This window comes from Carassius gibelio, chromosome B15 (genome assembly GCF_023724105.1).
Source record: "Carassius gibelio isolate Cgi1373 ecotype wild population from Czech Republic chromosome B15, carGib1.2-hapl.c, whole genome shotgun sequence".
NCBI lineage: Eukaryota > Metazoa > Chordata > Actinopteri > Cypriniformes > Cyprinidae > Carassius > Carassius gibelio.
In genome coordinates, this window is record NC_068410.1 from 19,084,179 (window position 1) to 19,106,961 (window position 22,783).

The 22,783-nt window shown below is 35.7% G+C and overlaps 1 protein-coding gene and 2 long non-coding RNA genes across 3 annotated transcripts; 2 read left to right on the top strand and 1 right to left on the bottom strand.

The window, feature by feature from the left end:
- Positions 1-6,375: 6,375 nt before the first annotated feature.
- Positions 6,376-21,424, bottom strand: gpr184 (G protein-coupled receptor 184). Its single transcript, XM_052576812.1, has 2 exons — positions 21,276-21,424; positions 6,376-8,373 (listed from the first exon to the last, which is right to left on the bottom strand). The coding sequence occupies exon 2, from the start codon at positions 8,368-8,370 to the stop codon at positions 7,372-7,374; it is 999 nt and encodes a 332-aa protein (XP_052432772.1). The 5' UTR covers positions 8,371-8,373; positions 21,276-21,424; the 3' UTR covers positions 6,376-7,371.
- Positions 8,386-12,007, top strand: LOC127972884 (uncharacterized). The gene is made up of 2 exons (XR_008157217.1): positions 8,386-9,518; positions 9,747-12,007. It is a non-coding gene; the product is annotated as an uncharacterized LOC127972884 (long non-coding RNA).
- LOC127972883 (uncharacterized) lies at positions 16,766-21,460 on the top strand. Its single transcript, XR_008157216.1, has 3 exons — positions 16,766-17,571; positions 19,628-19,773; positions 21,321-21,460. It is a non-coding gene; the product is annotated as an uncharacterized LOC127972883 (long non-coding RNA).
- The last annotated feature ends 1,323 nt before the right edge of the window (positions 21,461-22,783 follow it).

Here is a 22,783-nt window from a genome sequence, read left to right on the forward strand (position 1 = left end):
GACAGCAAGTGAATGTTAATGAGTGAGTTACTGTGATTCATTCAAACGGCTGATTCATTCACAAAACAAAGCATTTGACCATGTTAAATGAGTGAATCACTGAATCATTTATTCAACCGATTAATTCAAAAAGCTGATTCATTCATTAAGTAAACACAGTCCATTGCTCAGAAATGCCAAGCAGTGCTGTGATCTTTGGTATTAGTTTTGTTAGCGAAATTGAGAAAAAACAAGCAAGTCTAAAATGTAAGTCAAAACTTTGCTTTATTAAACTTGTATAAAATTATTATTTAATGTGTCAATGCATCTGCAGAGAAACGGTTCTCTTGTGTGATATAGATTAAGTTAACTAGGCCTATATAAAATTAAATAAATATAAAAAATATACAGAAGAATTTTTTATGTCTACAATTTAGAATGCCTGGAATTTTGAGTTTTAATAGATTGATAAATCAATGTGCTTGCACTCTGTGTGTGATTGTCTTCTTGATAACGTCAGATTGCACATCATTATAACAACACTTGCCAAATTATCGCAGACAATGTTGTATTTCGCATGCCCCAGCCTCGACTCAAATCATCCGCAGATGTGCATGCACTTGTTTGCACGTGAGCAAAGGTGTTATTTTTATGAGTCTAACTTGCAAACGCCAGACCACTGATTAGTCAAACCTGCTTTCCTGCAGTCTGTGTTCTTCTGACTATTTTCTAGTAAGCAACCAATATACTAGGAGAAATGTATACAAGTAAAAGTATACGTTATAATTAGGAAATGTATTGGAGTAAAAGTAAAAGTTGGCTAAAATATAAAAACTCAAGTAAAGTACAGATACTCCCGAAAAATGCATAAGTACTGTAACAAAGTATTGTTACTTCATTACATTACACCACTGGTTATGATGCACTTATTTTACAGAAACTTAAAGTGTTGCCCCTCATTCTGCCAAGGTAAACCATTTGCATACATTTGCATAGGCTGTTCAGAAGAGTAAACAACAATAAATGAGATAAATGGCAAAATGTGCCAGACACTGAAATAAAAGCAAGCTGTAATCCCAGATAGCAAAAAATCATCTGGGTCAGATCTGGCCTGGGACAATCAGAAGTTCTGGTCCAGATCCGAGCAACGGACTCGGGCCGGTGTCTTTTGGCATACCGGGCCAATACCAGTGCGGATCCATTTTTCCGGATCTGGACCAGAACTGGGCTAGCTCTGGACCAGATGCAGATTGCTTTATGATAATTTGGCCTAAATGTGGGCTGGATCTGGTACCATCCAGTACCATGCCGGATCTGGGCCAGCTCATTTTGTATATACAATGAACAAAATTATAAACGCAACAATTTTTTTTTGCCCCCATTTTTCATGAGCTGAACTCAAATATCTAAGACTTCTTCTATGTACAAAAAAGACCAATTTTTTTCCAATATTGTTCACAAATCTGTCTAAATCTGTGTTAGTGAGCACTTTTCCTTTGCCGAGATAATCCATCCACCTCACAGGTGTGGCATATCAAGATGCTGATTAAACGTTTCACCCCAAGCGAGTGAACAACGCAAATCAAGTTAGGAATTTTTGTATCACTATTCAAGATAGACTGACGGCCAGGGCGGTAAAGTAGTCCGACTGGATAACACATAGACTGGGCACGTCAGGTTTGCGATTTTACGAGCCCTGACACACACACACACACACACACACTAATCTTAGTTCATAGCGATCTCACAAAGATACGTTATTATCATTAAAGTTCTTTGCGCTGCACAACGAATCTCTTATTTACATTATTTCAACAATTTGTTATAATGAGACGATTCCTGTTGAGCACAATACCTGGAAAAAACCTCCAGCGAATTCAGCGGTGAGTAGATTTTTACTTAAACGCCTCTGATTAAAGAAATCAACAGATATGTCTGTGATTTGCTACACTGCTCAAGGCTGCAAAAACCATTGAAACAGAAATCTATCTCCAAAGCGCAAACACACCGGATAGTTTGCAAATTCTGCAATAAACAGCCATTAATACAACCTTAAATGAGGGTGCTTTTGACTTAGTTTGAGCCCCTCTGTCTTGGTATCTCATTTCATTCACATTCAAATCCACTGTGAATAAAGACAGATCCTTCACGCAAAGCGAACTTGCTCCAAGTAAATTTATCTTAGTCATACTGTACAAAAATAAATAAATAAATAAATAAAAGTAATAGTCACGGTCTGTCATGAGCAATAGCAATGTTGCTTGTTGGAACCAAATAAGTTATCTTCGAAATTATAGTAATAATTTAATCACTTTCATACAGTTGTACACCTGTGTAACTTTGTGGCATCTTGAAACATAAAATAAGATATTTTTACTGTAAGTCAGTGGGGTCCAAAATAACACTGAACCCCTTTGACTTTTATTGTATGCTGAAAAACAGTTTAAAGAAGACACACACACACACACACAAAATGAAAGAAATAAGAAAGAAAGAAAGAAAGAAAAGAAATGTGTATATGGGTTCGGAAAAACATTATGACAGTATTGTCATTTTCAGATGAAATCCTCTTAATAGTCTGAAGCCTTTCAAATCTATATGCTTTGTATGTGGTGTATCAGTGATATTTCATCACAAGACAGGAAACTCATATGACACTGATTTGTTTGATGGGAACAGTCTGCTCCCTCTTACCAAGAGCTCATGCTGTGTTTATTTGAGACAGATTGTATGTTCCTCACATGTCCAATTGTCTTCAAACTGCCAGAAATAGGTGCCACAGGGTCAACTATTACCAACTAGAAGAGAAAATTTCTTCTGGAAAAGCTGGAATGGAATGAAAAAGCTCCTGTGCCAGAGAGTTGGTGTAAGATACTGTAGGTTGGTTTGCCCTTGTGGATTTTGTAAGCAGGTAAATTTGCATTTGCAAAGATGTATACTGTACTGTAAGTAGACACCATTGTTGGGTAAGTTACTCTGTAAAAGTAATTAAGTTACCTCTTCAACAGTGTAATTAGATTACTGTACAAATTACTCTCTTGAGTGGGTTCGAGTCTCAGGTCTGGCAGAGATTGTAGGTGGGGGGAGGTGCTAATAACCAAAAAGTTATATTTTCATATTATATCAATATTCATATTAACTCAAAGTATTTAAAGTGAGAAGGGTTCATAAAAAGCATGCATTTTAAGGTCAGACTTTAAATGTTGATGTTACTGTAAATCCATTATTGTATTGTATATAAATGTTCTACAGTCTATACAGTATTACGTTCAATAACATAAGTAACTATAATTGAAGAAAAAAAAAATTAGTAATCCCTTACTTTACTTTTTCAAGGGAAAAGTAACTAAATCACAGTAACTACTTACATTTACAATTACATAATAATTAGTTACACCCAACACTGGTAGACTATTTGTCTATTATGTTCTATGAAGGTATCTTTTCCATAATGGGTTTAATCCTCAATGACTCTTGGTCATTAAACCTGACGTGACATTTGAATTGATGTAAATGCGAGTGAGCTTTTGAATAATTTTTGTGAATAATAATATAAATGTTGGTCTCTTCCCACGTAGCTGCTGTTTACAATATAGGTTGAGAACCACTTCTAAGACACTTCTTGTTTGTGAATATTTGGAGTTTGGAAAGTCCATTTACTCTCTTTGTAAAGAAAAGAGAAGGCCAATGCATTCTGCCTCACATTTCCCTTTGAGTTCTGTGCAAGAGAGAAAATCAAAGAGGTTTGGAGGAACATGGGGGTGAGTGCATGAACTATTTCTTCAACCCCTTTATTTTATGTTCCTTGAACCAATATTCGTAGGGGGGAAAAAAGCAGTCAAATACTGCTAATATGTACTCTAAATGATCAGATTCCATTATAGATGCCATGGTTAGGGTCTATATATATAAATATATATATATATATAAAGACCCCGTTTTTTTTTTTTTTTTGACTAAATAGAGTGTTCAGACCAGAACTCATGCTTTATGCTAGAGTTTATTTTAGTAAGAAACAGAGAAATAAGCAAGTGGCTCTAAAATTCCCAGAAATATTTTTTTATGGAATATTATGTTCAGAGATCTTGTGTTACTAATTTTGCAAGGTTTCCACAAAAGCAGAGCAAGCAGTTAAATATGTCAACAGCTTTAACCCTTTACATAAAAGTCTATCTGCAATTTATAGACCTGTTACTGCCTGCAAAACAGAAAAATAAATATGTGAAATCAAATAAAAAATGTGTTTTAGTAAAATTTAGCAATCAATTTAATCAAAATATATATATTTAATGTGTATGTAAAATATAAATTATACATATTGTTTGCTATTTTATTGCTAATTTAGTCTTTCCTTGTTTTGTTTTTTTAAGACATTCATGAGGCACCACTATTGTTTGTTGCTGCATAACAATATATTATCAATCCCATATCAAGACTCATGCCTACAAGTGGAAAAACGTTGGGTTATTGTGAAGTTAAATATGATCTCCTGGTCTCTCATTTAGAGTCACTAATGGATTCCAAAATCCCTTTGTCTCACCAGGCACTGTAATGACAGAGACCCTTTGACCTGTTGGGAGAATAATAATGAGGTGTATGATCCGAACTGCAACCACCCTGACAAGCTCTTTTCTTTTTTTGAATCCATAAATTTGACTTGGGGAGGTCTGAGACGTCCCTGTGAGGTTCTCAGTCCAAAAGTTCATTCAAAGCTCTGTGGTGATGCTACATGTATAATAGTAAGAGTGGCTGTCAGAATGTTAGTCAAAGGGATTAATAAAAGGCTAATTTGATCAATTCAAGTGATTTAATATTTTATATTTTTATTAGTTTTAGTTTTTGACATCTTAAATGACATTTTATATTATCATAAAAACATTGACCCTTGCCAAAAAAATACTTAAAGATTCCAATAAGAAAACTGTTTGAATTAGAATTTAGATAGTAAATTGGTACCATTCTAACCATTCTTACAGTATGGGAATTAAGACATGAGAACAAGCTGTTGCAAAGGAAATTAACAGGATAGGAACAAAATCCTTTGTACACTTATCTTATTAATCTTATAGGAATGTTTACTTATTTGACTCTTTTCAGATTTGTTTCGCCAAGGGTTCCACCTTTCTCTCTAATATATATTATAACAAAAGTGACAATAAAGCCAGAATTTTTTTTTTAATTCTTTTTTTTATAAATACTGTTCTTTCAACCTGTATATTCATTATGATTTTCTCAAATCAAAACACTTTTTTGAAAACACAAGTAATTGGAAAAAATACTTTACAGCATTATTCATTGCTGTAAAAAAAATGAATGAGCCCAATACCAACCCTAAACTATAGTATATATGCATACAAGGTCCTATTCTTTATTGATGTTGGTGTAAAATGTGACCCGGGGATGTTTTTGTGAGATATACTCCTTAGGTGCTCCGTTAAACAAAATCAATTATCTGCATTTTGATACATGAACATGCTCTCTCACCTCCATCCGTTGTGTGCATTCAGGAAGATGCTAACAAATTGCTCGAGCACATGAAAGCAGACACAGTGTTCTGTGCTGTTCTTGTCTATCCCACCAGACTTCCTGTTGCGGTGAGACCTCATTGGCAGCTGCATTGTGTAATGCAGAATAGCTTGCATTAGTTCTATTGAGATACAATATGGTTATTATGATGAAAGAATGTGGCTTTCTTTCCTTAAGTGAACCTTGCAGAAATGTTCTGGGCTGTACAGACAGATGACAGCACAAACAAGTAAGTGCTAACACTATATGGCATCCCATTTCCATACAGCATTTAGGTGAAAGTGAGTCATTTAAACCATTCAGACTGTAGATCAGGTACTCTAAGCTGCAAAAGATTGCTTCGCTAACACGCCAAAATCACTCCATTCAGATGGTATGTGGCATTTTACAGTAGAGAAGTAGGCCACTCACAGACTACAGTCACGAGAGCCACTCGTCTATACAGGCGATAAATCTAGCGGAAGGTGAGTGAACAAAGCTGTACAAAGTGTATTGTGGGCGATACCGGTTAGAGATGCTATGCAAACGTTCCCCCTCATCAGCCCTCAAGAACACCTGCTGGTGTCATATGGGTCTCTCTCTCTCTCTCTCTCTCTCTTCAGAAAGCTGCATGATTACACTGATAGTATATGTTCCCACCACTTGAATAGAACAAAAAAAAAACTCTGTTTAATGGAAGCATCACTTCCCTAAATGTGGCATAACAGTTAGAATCTGAAAATTTATTTTATTTCATAATGCACAATTTCATAATGTTTCTTTTGCGGTAATGTTACATGGGAGGAAATGTAGAGAGTAGCAGCATGATGTGCATTGAAATTGCTTACATTGCAACAACTGGTTTAACGGTAAGGAACAGGGAGTCATCTGTGAATTAAACAGGGACAAACAAGTGAGGCTTTATTCCACAATAGCAACTCTTGGGCTGAGTATGGCTCTTACATAGAAAGTTAAAGTGATTTAAGGGTCCTGTTACACTGCGGATCCATAATTTGTAAACATCTTTTCAATGTTCATAAAAATTCATCTTTTTTCACACAAGTGGACTTAAAGCAGTCTGAAGCCTGCACATAGGCAAGACCAAATTTGAGATTCAAGGCTGAAATCAAGAGAGGGTGGTTTTGAATCAGGAGAAAGACCACAAGAGGACTGAATCGAAGACCGAAGCCATAAAAACATAGCATTGGACTCGGATTCAAGGAACAAGGACAAAACCATAAAAATATGGTCTTAGACTCTGACTATATTTATGGTCTTGGTCATAAGCTCAGGAGCGTGTTAACTTGTCCTCGACTTGGATTTTTCCCTCTTCTGGTCTTTGTCATGACTTGGACAACTTAATTGGGCTTTACTAGACACTGACATGCATTGGCTAATTCACTAAATAATCGCTTTTGAAATACACAGTATTCATGCACAAAAACAGCCACAATCCAGTTTAACTAGGCTCTATATGCACTAAAAAGTGCTGCAGCATCAGTATTGTCAGTACAAGACATTGTCTTTTTCTGTAAATTAAGCTTATTATACAGTAGATACTTTTTACTCACAAAACTTGGCGCAATTTGCCTATTACCAACTGAGAGAAGCAAGTGGTTTGCAGTCATGGTAGCAGTTTTTTGTCAAAAGGTTAGTTCAGGTGTCTGGGTTATACTGCTGGAGCACGCCAGATTGTAAAACCTGCCAGACCCTCCACAAGTTCACAACGTGAGCTCATCCACAAGACTGTGTCCATGCTGTCAACGCAAACAATTTAAGTGGGTTTGTTCCGGTCACTGATTTGTGAAATTCCTTAATAGGTTCAAAAACAGTGTGTACGCTAACAAATGTAAATCTGTTTTCAAAGATCTGAGGTCGGTTTTAACCCTAGTTGGTTATTCTTGTCTTCCATTTGGAATCAACAAGAGGGCTTCCTGTCACCTGCCTCTGCTTGTTTTTCCAACAGAACCACCTCATATCTTCCCTTACTCCGTTACTGGCCAAAACATAGAGCACTGGGTCCACAACGCTGTTCAGGCTGGATAGCGCCAGGGAGCAAGTGAAGGGCAAATGTATTGCTTGTTCAAAACTGCAGCTTTGTTTTTCTCCCAAATAAAAGAAGGCGATGGACCTCACCATCAGGAGGATATGGTATGGCGCAAAGCAGAAGGCGAAAATGCCAATGACCCCCATTGACAAAAGCTTCACTTTGCGCTTGCCTTGATCATCCACCCCTCTACTTTGCTGCACCTTGGTTGGGATCAACCAGTAGCAGACGGAGATGACCACCAGAGGCAAGAGGAAACCGACTCCGACCCGTATCAGGTTGAACATCGCAATGCTTTCCGTCATGGGGAAGGTCTCATAGCATGTTTGCACAGTGTCATCCAGTGGATCCGATAACTTGTCCATGTAAAGCACCAAACAGTGCAAGGCCATGACGAGAACAAACACCAGCCCACAGATAACCCAGGCATAGCGCTGGCGGCGGAAGACTTGGATTCTCAGCGGGAAGGTGATGGCCAGGCAGCGATCGATGGAGATACAGCAGAGGAGATAGATGCTGATGTACAGGTTGGAGTAGTAAAAGAAGCCAGCCAGACTACAGAGTCCTTGGCTGAGGTTCCATTTGTGGTTGTTGTTGAAATAATAGACCCACAGAGGCATGGTGAGGATGTACAGGAGATCTGAAAAGGACAAACTGAGCAGGTAAATTCCTAGAACGTTCCTTCTGCAGATCTGCTGAATTATGGGCCCAATGGTGATCAGATTGACCAGCAGCCCCAAAATGAAGGCAATGATGTAGATAGACATCAGCAGATGACTTGCTGGCTGGGTCATGATCACACATGATGAGTTGCTTGTGTTGTTTGTTGCGTTCATCATAACCTGTGTGCACAAAGAAAAAAAACTGATAAATATCTGCGTCAGAATAATTCATAGTTAATAAAAATGTATTCATTTTCAATTGTGCATGTAACTGTGATTCTAGATCATGTTTGCCCTCTCAAAGATCAAACTAATTTGGGTTAAGTTGAAATATAATATCATTGAAAATGTTGCACAATCCTGAAGTAAATAGGTGGGAAATTGACCAGTTCTTGCATAATTTACCATAATTTGGCAACTTCCACAAATGCAATTATGGATAGCTCCTTAACAGATTGTGTAGTACAGGAATTTACAGTATTACAAAATATCCTAGTGGCTGCATTTAGTGTTGATTGAGTAAAATATTGGTAAAATGTATACACTTTATTTTGCAGTGTCTTTGTTACAGTGTAATTATGCAGCAGTATGCTTAAGGACTGAGCAATACTAACAACGTGATTACTAGTTAGGGTTAAGAGTTACACTTTATATATGTACAGAATATGAACTTACTTACCTAAGAACGTCCTGGATAATATAAGGAAACGACATGGGTTATGGGTAGGTTTTGGTACATGTTCAGGGTAATAACCCAGTTATTGTAATTATTATGACAAGTATATAGTACTGTGTATGTACATGCGGGTTCTTGCATGCAATTATGCAAGAATAAATAATAAATGTATGATTACTATTAGTGTAAGTACATGTAACTTGTGTTTCAAAGACACTGCAATAAAGTTTAACCAAGTTTCAAAGCATTAATAAAGCCCTAGTCTAATCGAGCTGTTTTGACTTTGATATAACCAGGACATAATTTTTTGATATCAACAATTCAATTTTCACTTAAAAGTGGGGTATGATTTTTTTCAAAAATGCTTCAGAAAACTGAGTCGGGTACCAAAACAAACATGTAGCCAATCAGCAGTAAGGGGTGTGTCTACTCATGATGTGGACGAGAGAGCGATCAGTGCACAGGACAGACGTTAGCAGAGCCGAGTGTAATGACAGAAAGATAGAGATGGCAGATAAAAACAAAAGAGAACATCTGCGGAACAAAAGAGGTCTTACTATAAGGAAATAAGTAGGACCCATGTAAATATCGGATCAGCTTTCCAGCGATGGAGAGAAGGAGCCGAGGTTGCTTTGTTTCTTCTTGATAGGTGAGTAACACTATATCTACACTGAACAAGTCTGTCTACACTGGACGCGATAAAGCGACCATTGAAAATCATTTAAAATGTCAATACGTCATAAATCGAATGCAGCAGCAGTTTTCTGTTGGGGATTTGTCGTGTGTCGCATTCAGTGTAGACAGCATCACTGATTATAATGAGTTCTATAGTATTTTGTCTCGACACGGTGTAACACTGGTTTTCTTTGTTTCACAGAACTAATTGTTGCCTGGGTTGCGTACATATGTGTGGGGCGGAGCTTTCAAAATAGGGGCGGGACCCTTTTGGGGTAGGGCCTGTTTGTTTTGGTGATTTGAAATATCTATATTGGCTACCAGAAATCACTTACCCCACCTTTAAATTTGAATTATTGGTATCAGGAATGACATCTTCCTTCACAGACATCAAATTATTGATATTAGGAATTACATTTAGTGAAAAACGTAATTCTTGATATTTGTAAAAGCATTTTGACAAGTTGACCTTTGCAAGGTTTTTTTTGTAATATTCAAGCATACAGCTGTATTCAGTTTGCATGAAAGATCAGCTATTTCAGCGCATGTGAAAGAGTGGTAAAACACTGACCTTTAGGTTACAAAATTTGAGCACTCGTTGCTATGATGCGGTTAAACTTGGTTTGACATTTTTTTGTTGTTGATTGTTTTGTTGTTGTTGTTGTCATGGTGCACAATGTAGTCATGTTTTAAAAGTCCTTTCTAGATTAATCTAGATTTTAATTATAATTGTCATGACAGATAAATATCGTACTACTGATAGTGTTATTAATGAAAGTGTACTGACCAACTACTTATATTGCGCATTAGACAGATGAACAAAAAAGGCCACTCCAAATGAAAACAACACGTCCGGTTGCTGCACATTGCAGAATGTCTGTGGTTTCAATGAAAAGTGAACAACATGATGCACAAAATTTTTCCTTTTTACTTCTTATTAAGTCAAGGTGAAATGGTTAATGAGCCAAGACGAGCATCAATGAGTCACTGAAAGCATTTTAGATTAACAACACCAGCACAAAAAAAAACAAAAAAAAAAAAAAACACTGCTATATATATATTGCCAGACACACTGGGTTCTTATTTTATATACCAAAGCGACATTTTACACACCTACACACCTCTTCACATACACGCCACAATCTCTTACATATCAAGGTTGCAAATTATTCTTTCATTTTCATTCTTATCAGAAAATAACAGCTTGCAGGAAGCCTGGTAATTAATTTAAAATTCAACAAGTAGCAAAATGTCATCCCCAGTATTATTGGCTTCATGTGCCATGAGAAAGATGGAGAATTAAACTTAAAAAGAGAGATAGAATAGAATAGAATAGAATAGAATAGAATAGAATAGAATAGAAATAGTTATAATAATAGTCCACAGAGAAGGTTTCATATCTAGCTTTTATCTTAACACATAAGTGTTGTAGGATACATTAATTCAGTGGGATGTAGGTAATCTGCTACCTCTGTGACCAGGATTGTTTCCTTTGCTATTTATTATGATATGTTTTTGATATTAAAGGCAAAATGTCACCTTTGCTGTTAAACTTGATTAAACGTGTTTTTTTTTTTTTAGCTTACAGGGGAAAAAAGGTTTTGTAAAATGTACCTGGATTGGGTTTATAATGGATTTAAGCCTTAGCACTGTTTTTTTTTGTTTTTTTTTTTGTTTTTTTTTTAAGCATTCCAACAACTTTTACTTCAGATCTTGGAGATTATTAATATTTGTAGGCAGAGCCTTTACATCTGTTCATATGCTGCACATAAGGCATGCTTTTTACATTGAAATCTCTTTGAAAGATGCATTTTTCAGTAAAAACAACAGCAACAACAACAACAATTGCAGATAATGTTCAGATCAGTTCATTTCACATCTAGCTACTGCAGCTCTCTCATCACAAACTGAATATCCTCTATATCCGATCGAGTTCATATTCAGTGCAATTGCTAAACTTGTTTTCAACCTATGGACAGTCTTTTCACTTGCTGCCAGTCTTTGCTCAAATTCAATTCAAGACACCGTTGGCGTTTTCCAAAGCTGCAGGTCTCCACATGAAGGGTTTTGCAGCTCCTCAAGTCTTGCTCCTCAGTGCAAGACCTGTGAGAAAAGCAAACAGCACTACCACAGACAAATAAAAACCTGAGTTTCACCGCACCGTAATGCCTTATAGCTGCACTTGAACTATCAATATCTTGTTCTTGCTTTTAAGAAAAGCATCATAGTATTGCTCATATGCATGGACTGTATATCCCTAATCTTAAATATAACATTTTGATGCATAACTCATCTTGTTCCATTTCTAATACAGACATGAATGATACCTCAAATTATGTGGCTTGCAATGTCTAATTTGTAAATTAATCACTCTTCTAAGTCAGATCTTTTCAGTGAATTGTTTGAACCTCAAAAAAAAAAAAAAGTAGAGGTGGGCAATTATTTTAATCTAGATTAATCTCACTATGATCTTGAAATTAATCTGATTAATCTAGATTAAAATGGCTCATTCGAATTCTGCCGACGGCATTCAGAATATGTGTGTTACCCAAATAAAATTGACAAACAGTAAGTCTTTGAGAAGGGGTTTATCAAGCTAGATGGTGCATTAGAAATGTACATCTCCTGGTTCCAAAATGCATCACAAACTGCTTGAAAAAGCTGTAAACTAATTCCATATTGCACAAGCGGGGACCCGGTGAAGGTTGTACCAGTGGGCCCTGTTTGAAATTGTCTAATTTGTATGTTAGTTTATTTTTATTTATTTGTGCTATTTACACAAAGTTTTTTTTTTTTTTTTTTTTTTTTTTTTTAAGTTTGTAGGTGTCAAGGTACAGAAACTAAATAATTAAATATAAAAAAAGCACTGGATAGCCTTCAATGTAAAAATGAAATATACAATGAAACCTACATTTATTCAGACACCTTCAACATTTCTCACATTATTACAGTTTTGCTATATATATAAAAAATATATCTGGTGTCTGAATAATTTTTGGTTTGACTGTTAAAAATACAAAGTAGTCAAGAGCAGTGAGTGATTTTCATTTTCATTTTCTTGGATTAACATTACAGCAGCCATTAGCTAAATTAGGCGCAGTCACTTTAAGAGACAATGAACCAATATAATACACATCCCATTTTTTCCCTCAACTGTTTACTTTCACTTAAGAAATAACTGTCAGTTTTTTCGAGCATAATTTCCAAGGTGAATATTTTGACATATTTCGTATGTATTTGTCGGCACTAGAGCAAAAATAAGCAAATTCGATGTTCAAGTGTTTTGATCAAAACACTTGAAAACGCTTATTTTTAGCGTCTCGGAGACGCCTTTCTCTGCGTGAGCCCTGAACACCAGAACACCGCGAGTACTGAATCGGGATCTTTCACATCTTGTTGTTTGTTTCAAACTGCGATTTGTATTTGTCCGTTCCGGTGCAGGAGGGACTTTGAGGAGAACTTCGCAGAAGAGAGCTCGGTTCAGTGTCGCTGTCCGTTAGGCTGGCCTCAACCAGTCGGTTATATAAAATATCAAGGTGAAAGTCATCATAGCTTGCTTAGTATAGACCCAGCTCCCAACCCAACTTTGAGAATAGATTAACGGCGATATTTTTTTTATCGCCCGATAAGAGTCTCGCGTTAACGCCGATAACGGCCCACCACTAAAAAAAAGGTTTAAGAATTTTTTGCTAATTAAAAACTTGTATGGCCATTTTATTTAATGCTGTCAAATGATTAATCATGATTAATCACATCCAAGATACACTTGTTTTTTTTTTTTGTTTACCTAATATGTTTGTGTACTGTGTATATGTATTATGTACATATAAATATACACACATACAGTATATATTGAACATACATGTATATATTTAGATTCATATAATTTATATTATTTATAAATATGATTAATATATTAAAAAAATCTGAAATATATACATGCATGTGAATGTAATTATATATGCATTATAAATATACACAGTACACGCATAACATATATATTATGTAAACAAAAGCGTTTATTTTGGGTGTGAATAATTGTGATTAATCATTTGACAGCACTACATTTTATCAACATGCATATGAATTAAACTTTCATATGTATTTAAAGACATGCAAAATACTTTAATCTGAAAGAAGTATATTGTGTTTCATTGTAGCGTAAATTATTATAATACTATAAAAATTATGGCAATATGATCCAATTTTTATAGTCCACTTTAGATACTATGAGCAACTTTGCAACTAAATGCCAAGTTATTCTACAACTTAACCCTAACACTGTAACACTCTAAAGAGAGTTATTGGATGTAAAGTTGGAAAGTTGCTTATAGTTAGACAAATGTCTACATTTAAAGAAGAAATCAGAAGTAATGTGTAACCAAAATTATATCTTAAAGAATTAACTGAATTGTGCACTCAAAACAACCTTTTTTTGCACTATATCTATTAAATATGGCTTTATTTTTTATAACGTGATGTGGCAGGAACCACATGATGACATATCAAATCTCTGAATTTTTTTTTTTTCTCTAGTTCCAGTGTAACTGTTTGTACAATCTCATTCACAGAATGAGTCAGACTCCTGATAGTGATTGTGGTTTATTAAGAATAGGTTGCTTATATTTTAAAGTGAGCTGATTTATTTTCACATGAGAAACTAAGCTTTATCTCAAAATCAAAATGATTTGGGGACTGTGGTGGGCAAATGGGTTGGGCTCAATCGATTTTGACCAGGAAACAAACAACTACTGATAACATTGTGGCACATGGGGACTCTACACAGAAAAACACCACTACTCTCAGCTGCCAGTCCCAGTATAGTACTTACTACTTACTGTAATGTATTTCTGTAATGTCGGCAAGCATGTGCTAAGAGCAAAATGTGATTTGGCGAGATGTCAAGATAAAAATAAACAGATCCAAATCATATTAATGTATTTTTGTTGCAAGTAGGGATAGATCACCAAAAAATGAATGTTGTTGTTGGCAGTTTTGGGAATGTTACTTTGGAGATGTAATAGGTTACAGATTACAAATTACTATGGGTTGCACCAACTAATCGATTAGTGATTAGTGGACTAGTTGACTTGAGTGCTCTTCTATGATGGTTTAAGCTTGATGTTGACATTTACTCTCCAATTCAAAACAGTTAAAATGACAAACAAATGCATACTCTCCACAAGATGTGTGATTATATTACTGGATGCTTGAAATTGAACAGGAGAATGCACATTTTAAACATCTTATTGTACAGGTAAGTTAATCGCCGTTCTAATCTAATACGCTGCTTCACTGTAACACACACAAATAGGCTACAGACAATAGATTGTACATCATGTGCAGATCGTAGGCACACAGAATCATTCATCACGGAAATGTATTGTCAACACTGACAATACACTGTGATGTCTGAAAAAAAAAAATAGCTTAGAAACTGAAAAGTTCAAGCATATATTTCTTAATACCTAAATCCCATAGCTTCACTAGTGGAGAGACGCTGCCAGGTAGAATTAATTCACACACGCAATTACTCTCTCACTAAAGCATTCGTGTGAATGTAATCTTTACTGTGCTACTTTATCTGTATCTGATGTAGAACAAGCAGAAAACTGTGAGACACATAATGACCCAAAGACAAAAGAAATGATATAAATGAGCTGTTATAGGAGCAATAGCCATGTAGACAGTGCGGTGTCATATGCCATAGAGGACCACAAGATGTTTGAGTCTCAGCTCCAGACTTATTTGTTCATTAATGACATCATCAATGACTTGTAGACTTCAACTCGACTTTCATAGCATAAAAAGTAGTTCAACGACTACAAATGACCCTCTTTAACTTGTAAAGTAACTATTTCAGTTACTTTTTTTAATGTAACTGATTACATTTGATTACTTTTTGATTACTTTTCTTAAAACATTTTAGACTTTGTTTACTCCACACAGAGAGGAGCCTACAAAGCCCTCCCCCTCCCCCACTTCGGTGCCTCAGACCACACCACTGTAATGCTAATGCCTGCATACAGACCACTCATTAAAGTCACCAAAACCAAACCAGTTCACAAACAATTACAAGTGTAGGCTGCCACATACAATAGCAGAACATACCTCCAAGAGTACTCAGAGACTGTCACTGCCCACATCAACAAGTGTATTGATGATGTAACAGTCACACAGAGCATCACTGTTCGGGCCAACCAGACGCCGTGGATGAAAGGGGAGGCTTACAGACTCCTGAAGATGCGGGAACGCTGTCTTCAGAAATGGAGATGAGGTGGGCCTGAGGACAGCCAGGGCCAACCTATCCCGCGGCATCAGAGAGGCTAAGAGACAGTACTCCAGGAGGATAGCCCATCAATTCATCGATAGCAGAGACAGTCTAAGCCTATGGCAGGACTTACAGAACATTACGGACTACAAGCCCCGACCGCGGACCTGTGACAGCACCATCTCTCTGCTGAACGAGGTGAATGCATTCTTCGCTCGCTTTGAGAAACAAAACAGCTCCACTGCAAAGAAGACTCCACCTCCTCCCAGTGACCAGGTGATGACGCTTCAATGACTACCGTCCAGTTGCACTTACTCCTAATGTCATGAAGTGCTTTGAACGGCTAGTCATACACCATATCAAGTCCCCCCCCCCCCCCCCCCCCTCCCTGGACCACTTCCAGTTTGCATATCGGTCCACCACTGCAGCACTGGCCAAGAAATCACAGCAGCGTCTCTACTTCCTCCGTAAACTGAGAAGAGCCAGAGCCCCACCCCCCATTATGTACACCTTCTACAGATGCACCATCGAGAGCATTCAAACGAGCTGCATCATTGTGTGGTATGGCGCCTGCAACGCGTCCTGCCGAAAGAATCAACAGCGCTTAGTGAGAGCAGCTGAGAAGATCATTGGTATCTCTCTCCCCTCCCTCCAGGACATTTACGAAACCCGTCTCACCCGCAAAGCCCTCTGCATCGCAGATGATCCCACCCACCCGTCACACAGCTTCTCCAGTCTGCTGCCATCAGGGAGGAGACTGCGGAGTCTCCAGGCCAGGATCAGCAGACTGAGGAACAGCTTCATTCATCAGGCTATCAGGAAGCTGAACAAGCTCCTGAACTTGCCCCTCCTTCCCTCCTCTGCCCCAGGCACCAAAGAACTATAACCCCAAGCCCCCCAACCCCCCCCCCCCCCCAACCCCACTAACAAACGATGACATGCACCAGTCACTTTGTGCAGCATTGGTCTGTTCACTACCACATTCAGCATAGAACTGATGTCATTCTATTACCCTGGCCCTTTCTCACTTTAATCAGACTGAATTAGCATTTTTGCCCTATAATCTATTTATCTGCACTGTTTGTTCACTTAACTGGTTTGCATTTGCCATTTGCCTTGTGCTGCTTTATTTAACACTATTTTATTTTGATTATTTTTTACATGCCCTTGTATAGTTGTATTTTATATTTTATATTTGATATAGATTTTTAGGCTCTACTGTTAATGTTTTCTGTATGCTCAGGGGTCTGAGAGTTAAGCAACTTTGATTCTCTGTATGTATGTACTGTACATGTGGAAGAATTGACAATAAAGCAAGTAAAAGCAAGTAAAAAAAAAAAAAAAAAAACATTTAATAACACTAATTACTCACCAAATCCTTCATCTCTTGAATTACTGTATTGAATTTAAAATACTGTAAATCTGTTATCAAATAAGCATGTGTCCTATTCTGTGTCCTACACTTCTGTATCTGTATGTGTGTGTTTGTGTAAATATTCAGATGTAAGTGTTATTTAATTTTATTTGCAATAACTGTAACAGATTACAGTTACTTTTATTGTGTAATTAAATTACGTAACTTCATTGCATGTTAACAGTTACTCCCAACACTGGTTCTTGGTTAGCCATTGACTTCTGTTTTTTTGTTTTTTCTTATCATGGAAGCCATGGCTACCGGCAAACTTTTTTTTTTTTTTCAACATTCTTCAAAATCTTCTTCTTCTTTTGTGTTCAACAGGTTTGGAAAAACTTGAGTGTGAGTAAATCATGACTTTTTATTTTTTGGTGAAGGCTCCCTTTAAGTGGCCTTTTATTTCCTTAATATTATATTATCTACACAATATGTGGATGCAAACAAAGACAAGTAAAACATTTAAGTATCATATGTTTTTTTTGTTGTTGTTGTTGTTGTTGTTTAAATGGAATGTATTCACAGACCTCTACTTCATGCTCACAATATCAAACTCAGGTGTACTAACAGCATTAGCTGTTAGAGGGATTGGACTAGCAGCAGTATGTCACACTAAAATTCAATTCAGGTCTAACTGAGCGACGGTTTTTAAGCAATGTTCACAATTCGCCCTACCCGTGCAAAACAGAGGAAAAATCAATAGCTGGGTAACCTGAGCACACACTCTTAAAGCTTCAAAGATGGCTTTTAGATGTAGAATTAGATTGAACCAGCAAATACACAACAGTCTCCCATACAATACAAATCAAAATAGAAAACTGCATCATAAACAGCCTCCCCTTCAGCTCTGGTGTGAATGACGATAGTACCGAATCATTTTTCTTCAAGTCTGATATTTTTTGGATAAGCGATGATAAAGATGTGCTGTCATTCACATGCTGTGAAGTTTATGCTAATGATACTGTCATTTCAAAATATGTCGGGCTGTTTTCCTGTTTTTCATGTGTAATTTACTCAAGAAGTAAGAGGGCAATGTGGTGAGCCCTTTAAAGATTGGTTTGTGGTTGAAATGTATTTTGATAAACTGCACATTGTTTACTGTTGTTTAAATGTAATGTTCACTTTTAAACCTATGCCAACATAAGCCATATATCCCTGATGCTCTGATGATTTAAAATGTCAAATACTGCAATGTTTTTGGATTTTGCACATAAATGTTGCTATTCAAATACCAGTCATAACAGGAAATTAATTTAGACTATAACCACTGGATCCAAACCACAAAAAAGGTCTGTACCATGAAGAAAAAATACACAGGTACTTTAATATAATATCTCCCAAGCCCGAAACGGATCAAGTGAGCAACGAATCACATGGTTTTGATGTTTTCCTACTCACTCTTTTGTGAAAAAAGAAGTATAGAGAAGAAGAATACTTTTAGCATATTACAGAAATTTAACACTTTAAAAGATTCACTTAAGTGCAAACTTAATGTAATGTTTTCAGGCACTTGCAGGCATTTTAAAATATATTATTTAATTACAATTATAAATTAAGACTTCAGATGCAAACACCTCTAAATACTTTCTTTTAAATAAGGATTTTTTTTAAATTATTATTATTATTTTATTTATTTATTTCCTGATGAATATGCTCCTGTAAAAGAAAAAAAATATTAAATGGACTTAGGTTTTTGCATCTTCAAATCAACAAATATACAATTTTATTCAAATCAAAATAACTAAATTTAATTTAAGAACAACAAAATATATTTTAAACAATGATTAAAGTGTACTTTAAAATTAATAATAATTGTGTATTATTGCAAAGTGCATGTTTTAAAAGTGTAATTAAGTATGTTAAAAACAGTAATGGAAGTGTACTCTCTATATGTACATTTAAGTGGCCTTTTTATTCATATTAAAGTGTCTGTTTTTTTTTAGATTACACTACAAATGCACATTTAATATAATTACGATTTTTTTTTTTCACAAGCACTTGTAAACAGCTGCTGAAAACATTTTTTATTTTTATTTTTTTTTTAAACGTTATCATCTGGTGTTTCTTTAAAAGAGCAGCTGTTGTTGTTTTCTCAGCATGTATTTTATTAAATTGCATATTTGGGGCTCAATTAGAGGGTGTGCTTTACACAGATTTCCTGATGTTAGGGATGGATTAACAACTGCTTTAGTGATAGTTATACTAAAAATCTGGGTAGGATGTTTTCAGCATTTGTCCAGAAAGGAAGTCAGGGATAACGTGGGACTCTTCAGTCAGCAGTTAATGTACAGTATTGATAAACACATTTACTTTAATGGAGATTTCCTTTCTGTTTCCTTTCCTGTAGCTTATGTAATGTGTTTACACTGCTTTATTCTTGTTTTTTCTATTGTAATTGCAGGTTTAATGAGAACCCCTGAGAGCTGTTGAGATACAGGCTAGTGGTCTGGAAAGAAGAGTGGTGGGCTGCCCCTCTGAAAGGCACAATCGCTCTCTAAATAACTCCCATCCTGAGGCCTATGCATACTTGGGCTGCAGGAAAGTGATGTAAGTGCAGGAAAAAAACTAAGTCTTTATATCTTGCATCAGTTTTATGTCAATTATATAAATTCTGTTAAGTCAGCGCAGAGGCATATGACCCTAAAAATGCCTTGGGTCACAGAATGAGGAAATTGTTGATTACTCAAAAAAAAAAAAAAAAAAAAAGAGACTAGTCTGCATCATCAAAGTAAAGGGGTCATTTGGCAAAATAGATGCAATTGCAGTTTTTTTTTTAAATTTACAATACAGTACATATGTGTAAAAAATAATTCACGCCAGCTTTACTATATGTAAATATAAACTAATAATTAATGCTGTCAAAAGAGTCTTCATCATTAATGGCGCTCAAAATTGCATAATATATTTGTTTTCTGTTTATTGTTTATATATATACACATACAGAGTAGATTTAAAAAATATTTACATGTGTTTACATGTATATATTTATATTCATATAATTTATATGATATATCAATATACATAATATGTAAACAGCATATTTTTCTTATATATAATCATCTATTTATTTATGCATAATAAATATAACCAGTGCACACACATGTATTATGTAAGCAAAAACTTATTTTGGATGCGATTAATCACGATTAATCATTTGAGAGCACTAATAATACAATAAATGAATAAATAGATTTTTTTATATGTTCAACAACAATTTTTTTATTTATTATTCAGTTATTTTTCTCCATTAATTTTTTTTATTAATTTATTCTACAATATGACGCTAACAAACAAACAGACGGTCAGATTAAATAAGGAACTAAATAAATCACGTGCCTGTTATGACAATGTTTTTATGACGTCATGACAATTTTAACATTTTGTTAACGATTTGAACTTATTGATTGATGAGGTCATTGCTGTGGAGGGGAAAATATGGTGGTAAGAGATGATGGTTAACACACCTTGAGATCTTGAGATGCACTTTTTGGAAATTTCCATGATGTGCATCTTCTCGGTTTCCATCACATTTTGTCCCCCTTTTAATAAATTTGTTATTTAAAGACAAGTGAAAGTCCCTTCTTTTTCGGCACGCTATATGGCTGTCAGATTATAAATTAAATAGCCTCACTTCATAGTTTAACATCACAATATTAAATCAAATTCATTGTCAACCATTATTTTTTCAAAGGTATAAGTATCTCCCAAATTAGTTTTAATTTTGCTTGATTTTATGCAACGCAATTTATTACATTCAAAACATATTACAAGTATGAATAAAATGTTACAAACATGTACTTTCAAAACTCCCTATTATACAAGACGTTGCAGCCAGATGCCTTACATACACATCCCAGCATTATAAACATTTTAAAATATTAGGATCAAGTGTCTGACAACTGCATTAGTAGTGTTACTATCTATAGCACAGGAAACAAACAAGTCCATGTCCACCCTCTGATTTTATCTTATGTACACATACACACTGGTTCACCGTTATTCTTGTAGTTCTTATGACAAAACCAGCCCAAAAAATGAAGGAACCTCACCTGCGAATCAATCAACACGATGAATTATAAATTGTTCTCCAACAGCTCCAACCAGAGAAGCGTGTCCACTGTCCCAGCAATGTCTCTTAACAACTTCAGTCCCAGAACCGCCTCAAGTCCAGCTCCAGTCCCGCGTGACCTCGGAGAAAAGTGGCACAGCTGAGTTCCTCAGATGTGAAGAGGGTGTCATGCACTTTAATAATGCTTCCTGGCTGGAGAAGATCAAAAGTGACCCTGTGAGAGCAGTTTCGGCCGATGCACTTCGTGCGGAGTGGATGGAGATGAGATGAATTGAGAGAGAGAGAGGAAGGGGAGGAGAAATGAAACCTATTTCACACATGTATGTCTACAGGAAGATGTTAGGTTAGGGCTAGGGTTTTTTCCCCAAAGAGCTGCATGCCGTAGCATTATAGGGAACCGCAATGAGTTAGAACCGCTTTTTCCAGACACGTGGTGAACAACAGATGATGATAGTCTTCCAACGATGGTGCAGTCTGCCTCAGAGCTCAGTCACAATGTCACAGCTTCCTGTTTGAGATAAGCGAAACTACAGACTTAATAACGTTTTCTGGGCTTGCCATAATTTGCATTCTGCGAAGGCAGTCATGTTTTTTCCATTTTAAAACCCCACTTCCAGTGAAACCTGATTGAACAGATAAAATCAAAGTTGAAGTAAAGCCTCATCAAGGATTTTTTTTTTTTTTTTTTTTTCTAATGCTTACCTACTCTTTCTCTATCTGAAAGGTTCCGGTAAAGGCTGAGACTTTTGTGAAAGTCAGTTAAACCTATATAAACCTATATAACTTGTTTTGACCTTTCAGTGAATTTCAGAAATAATTTACTATAATACTACAGGGCAGGAATGAGACTTGTACCCAAAACTTGTTTATGTTGTACACATTGTTTTGTGGTTACCTGTTGCTTGGGGTTCATTCGTTTTTTCATATTCTTCCAGCTTCTGCTGGTTTGCATTTTCATTTATCTTAGCTGACTGATTTCTAGAGTACAGAGCAGTTTCTGGACTAATATAAGTGGGCTTTCCCTAAAACTATCAGAGCAAATGTGTTACTTTCCATTTCGAAATGTTTTTAATTTCATAGAAACGTTTTTTTTTTTTTTTTTTTTTTTTTTTTTTTTTTGTAGATCTGAAACAAAGTAATGTTCCGTTTACACTTTCAGTCTGGAAATATTTGAGTTTAAACTTAACGCAGTTATTGTCTCAATTAATGTGGAACTTTATCAACATTTTGTCCAATAATCGCAAATTGTGTCTCTCAGTTTATATATTGAAAAAAAAAAAAAAAAAAAAAAAAAAATATATATATATATATATATATATATATATATATATATATATATATATATATATATATATATATATATATCCACAGTAATTCACTTGCAATAGGGGGGGGGGGTAGTATACATAATTACTCATTTAAATCATACAGTATATGATAATTTGGCTAGAAAGTATATTTCCAAGTGTCAGCTGATTACAGTAGTGT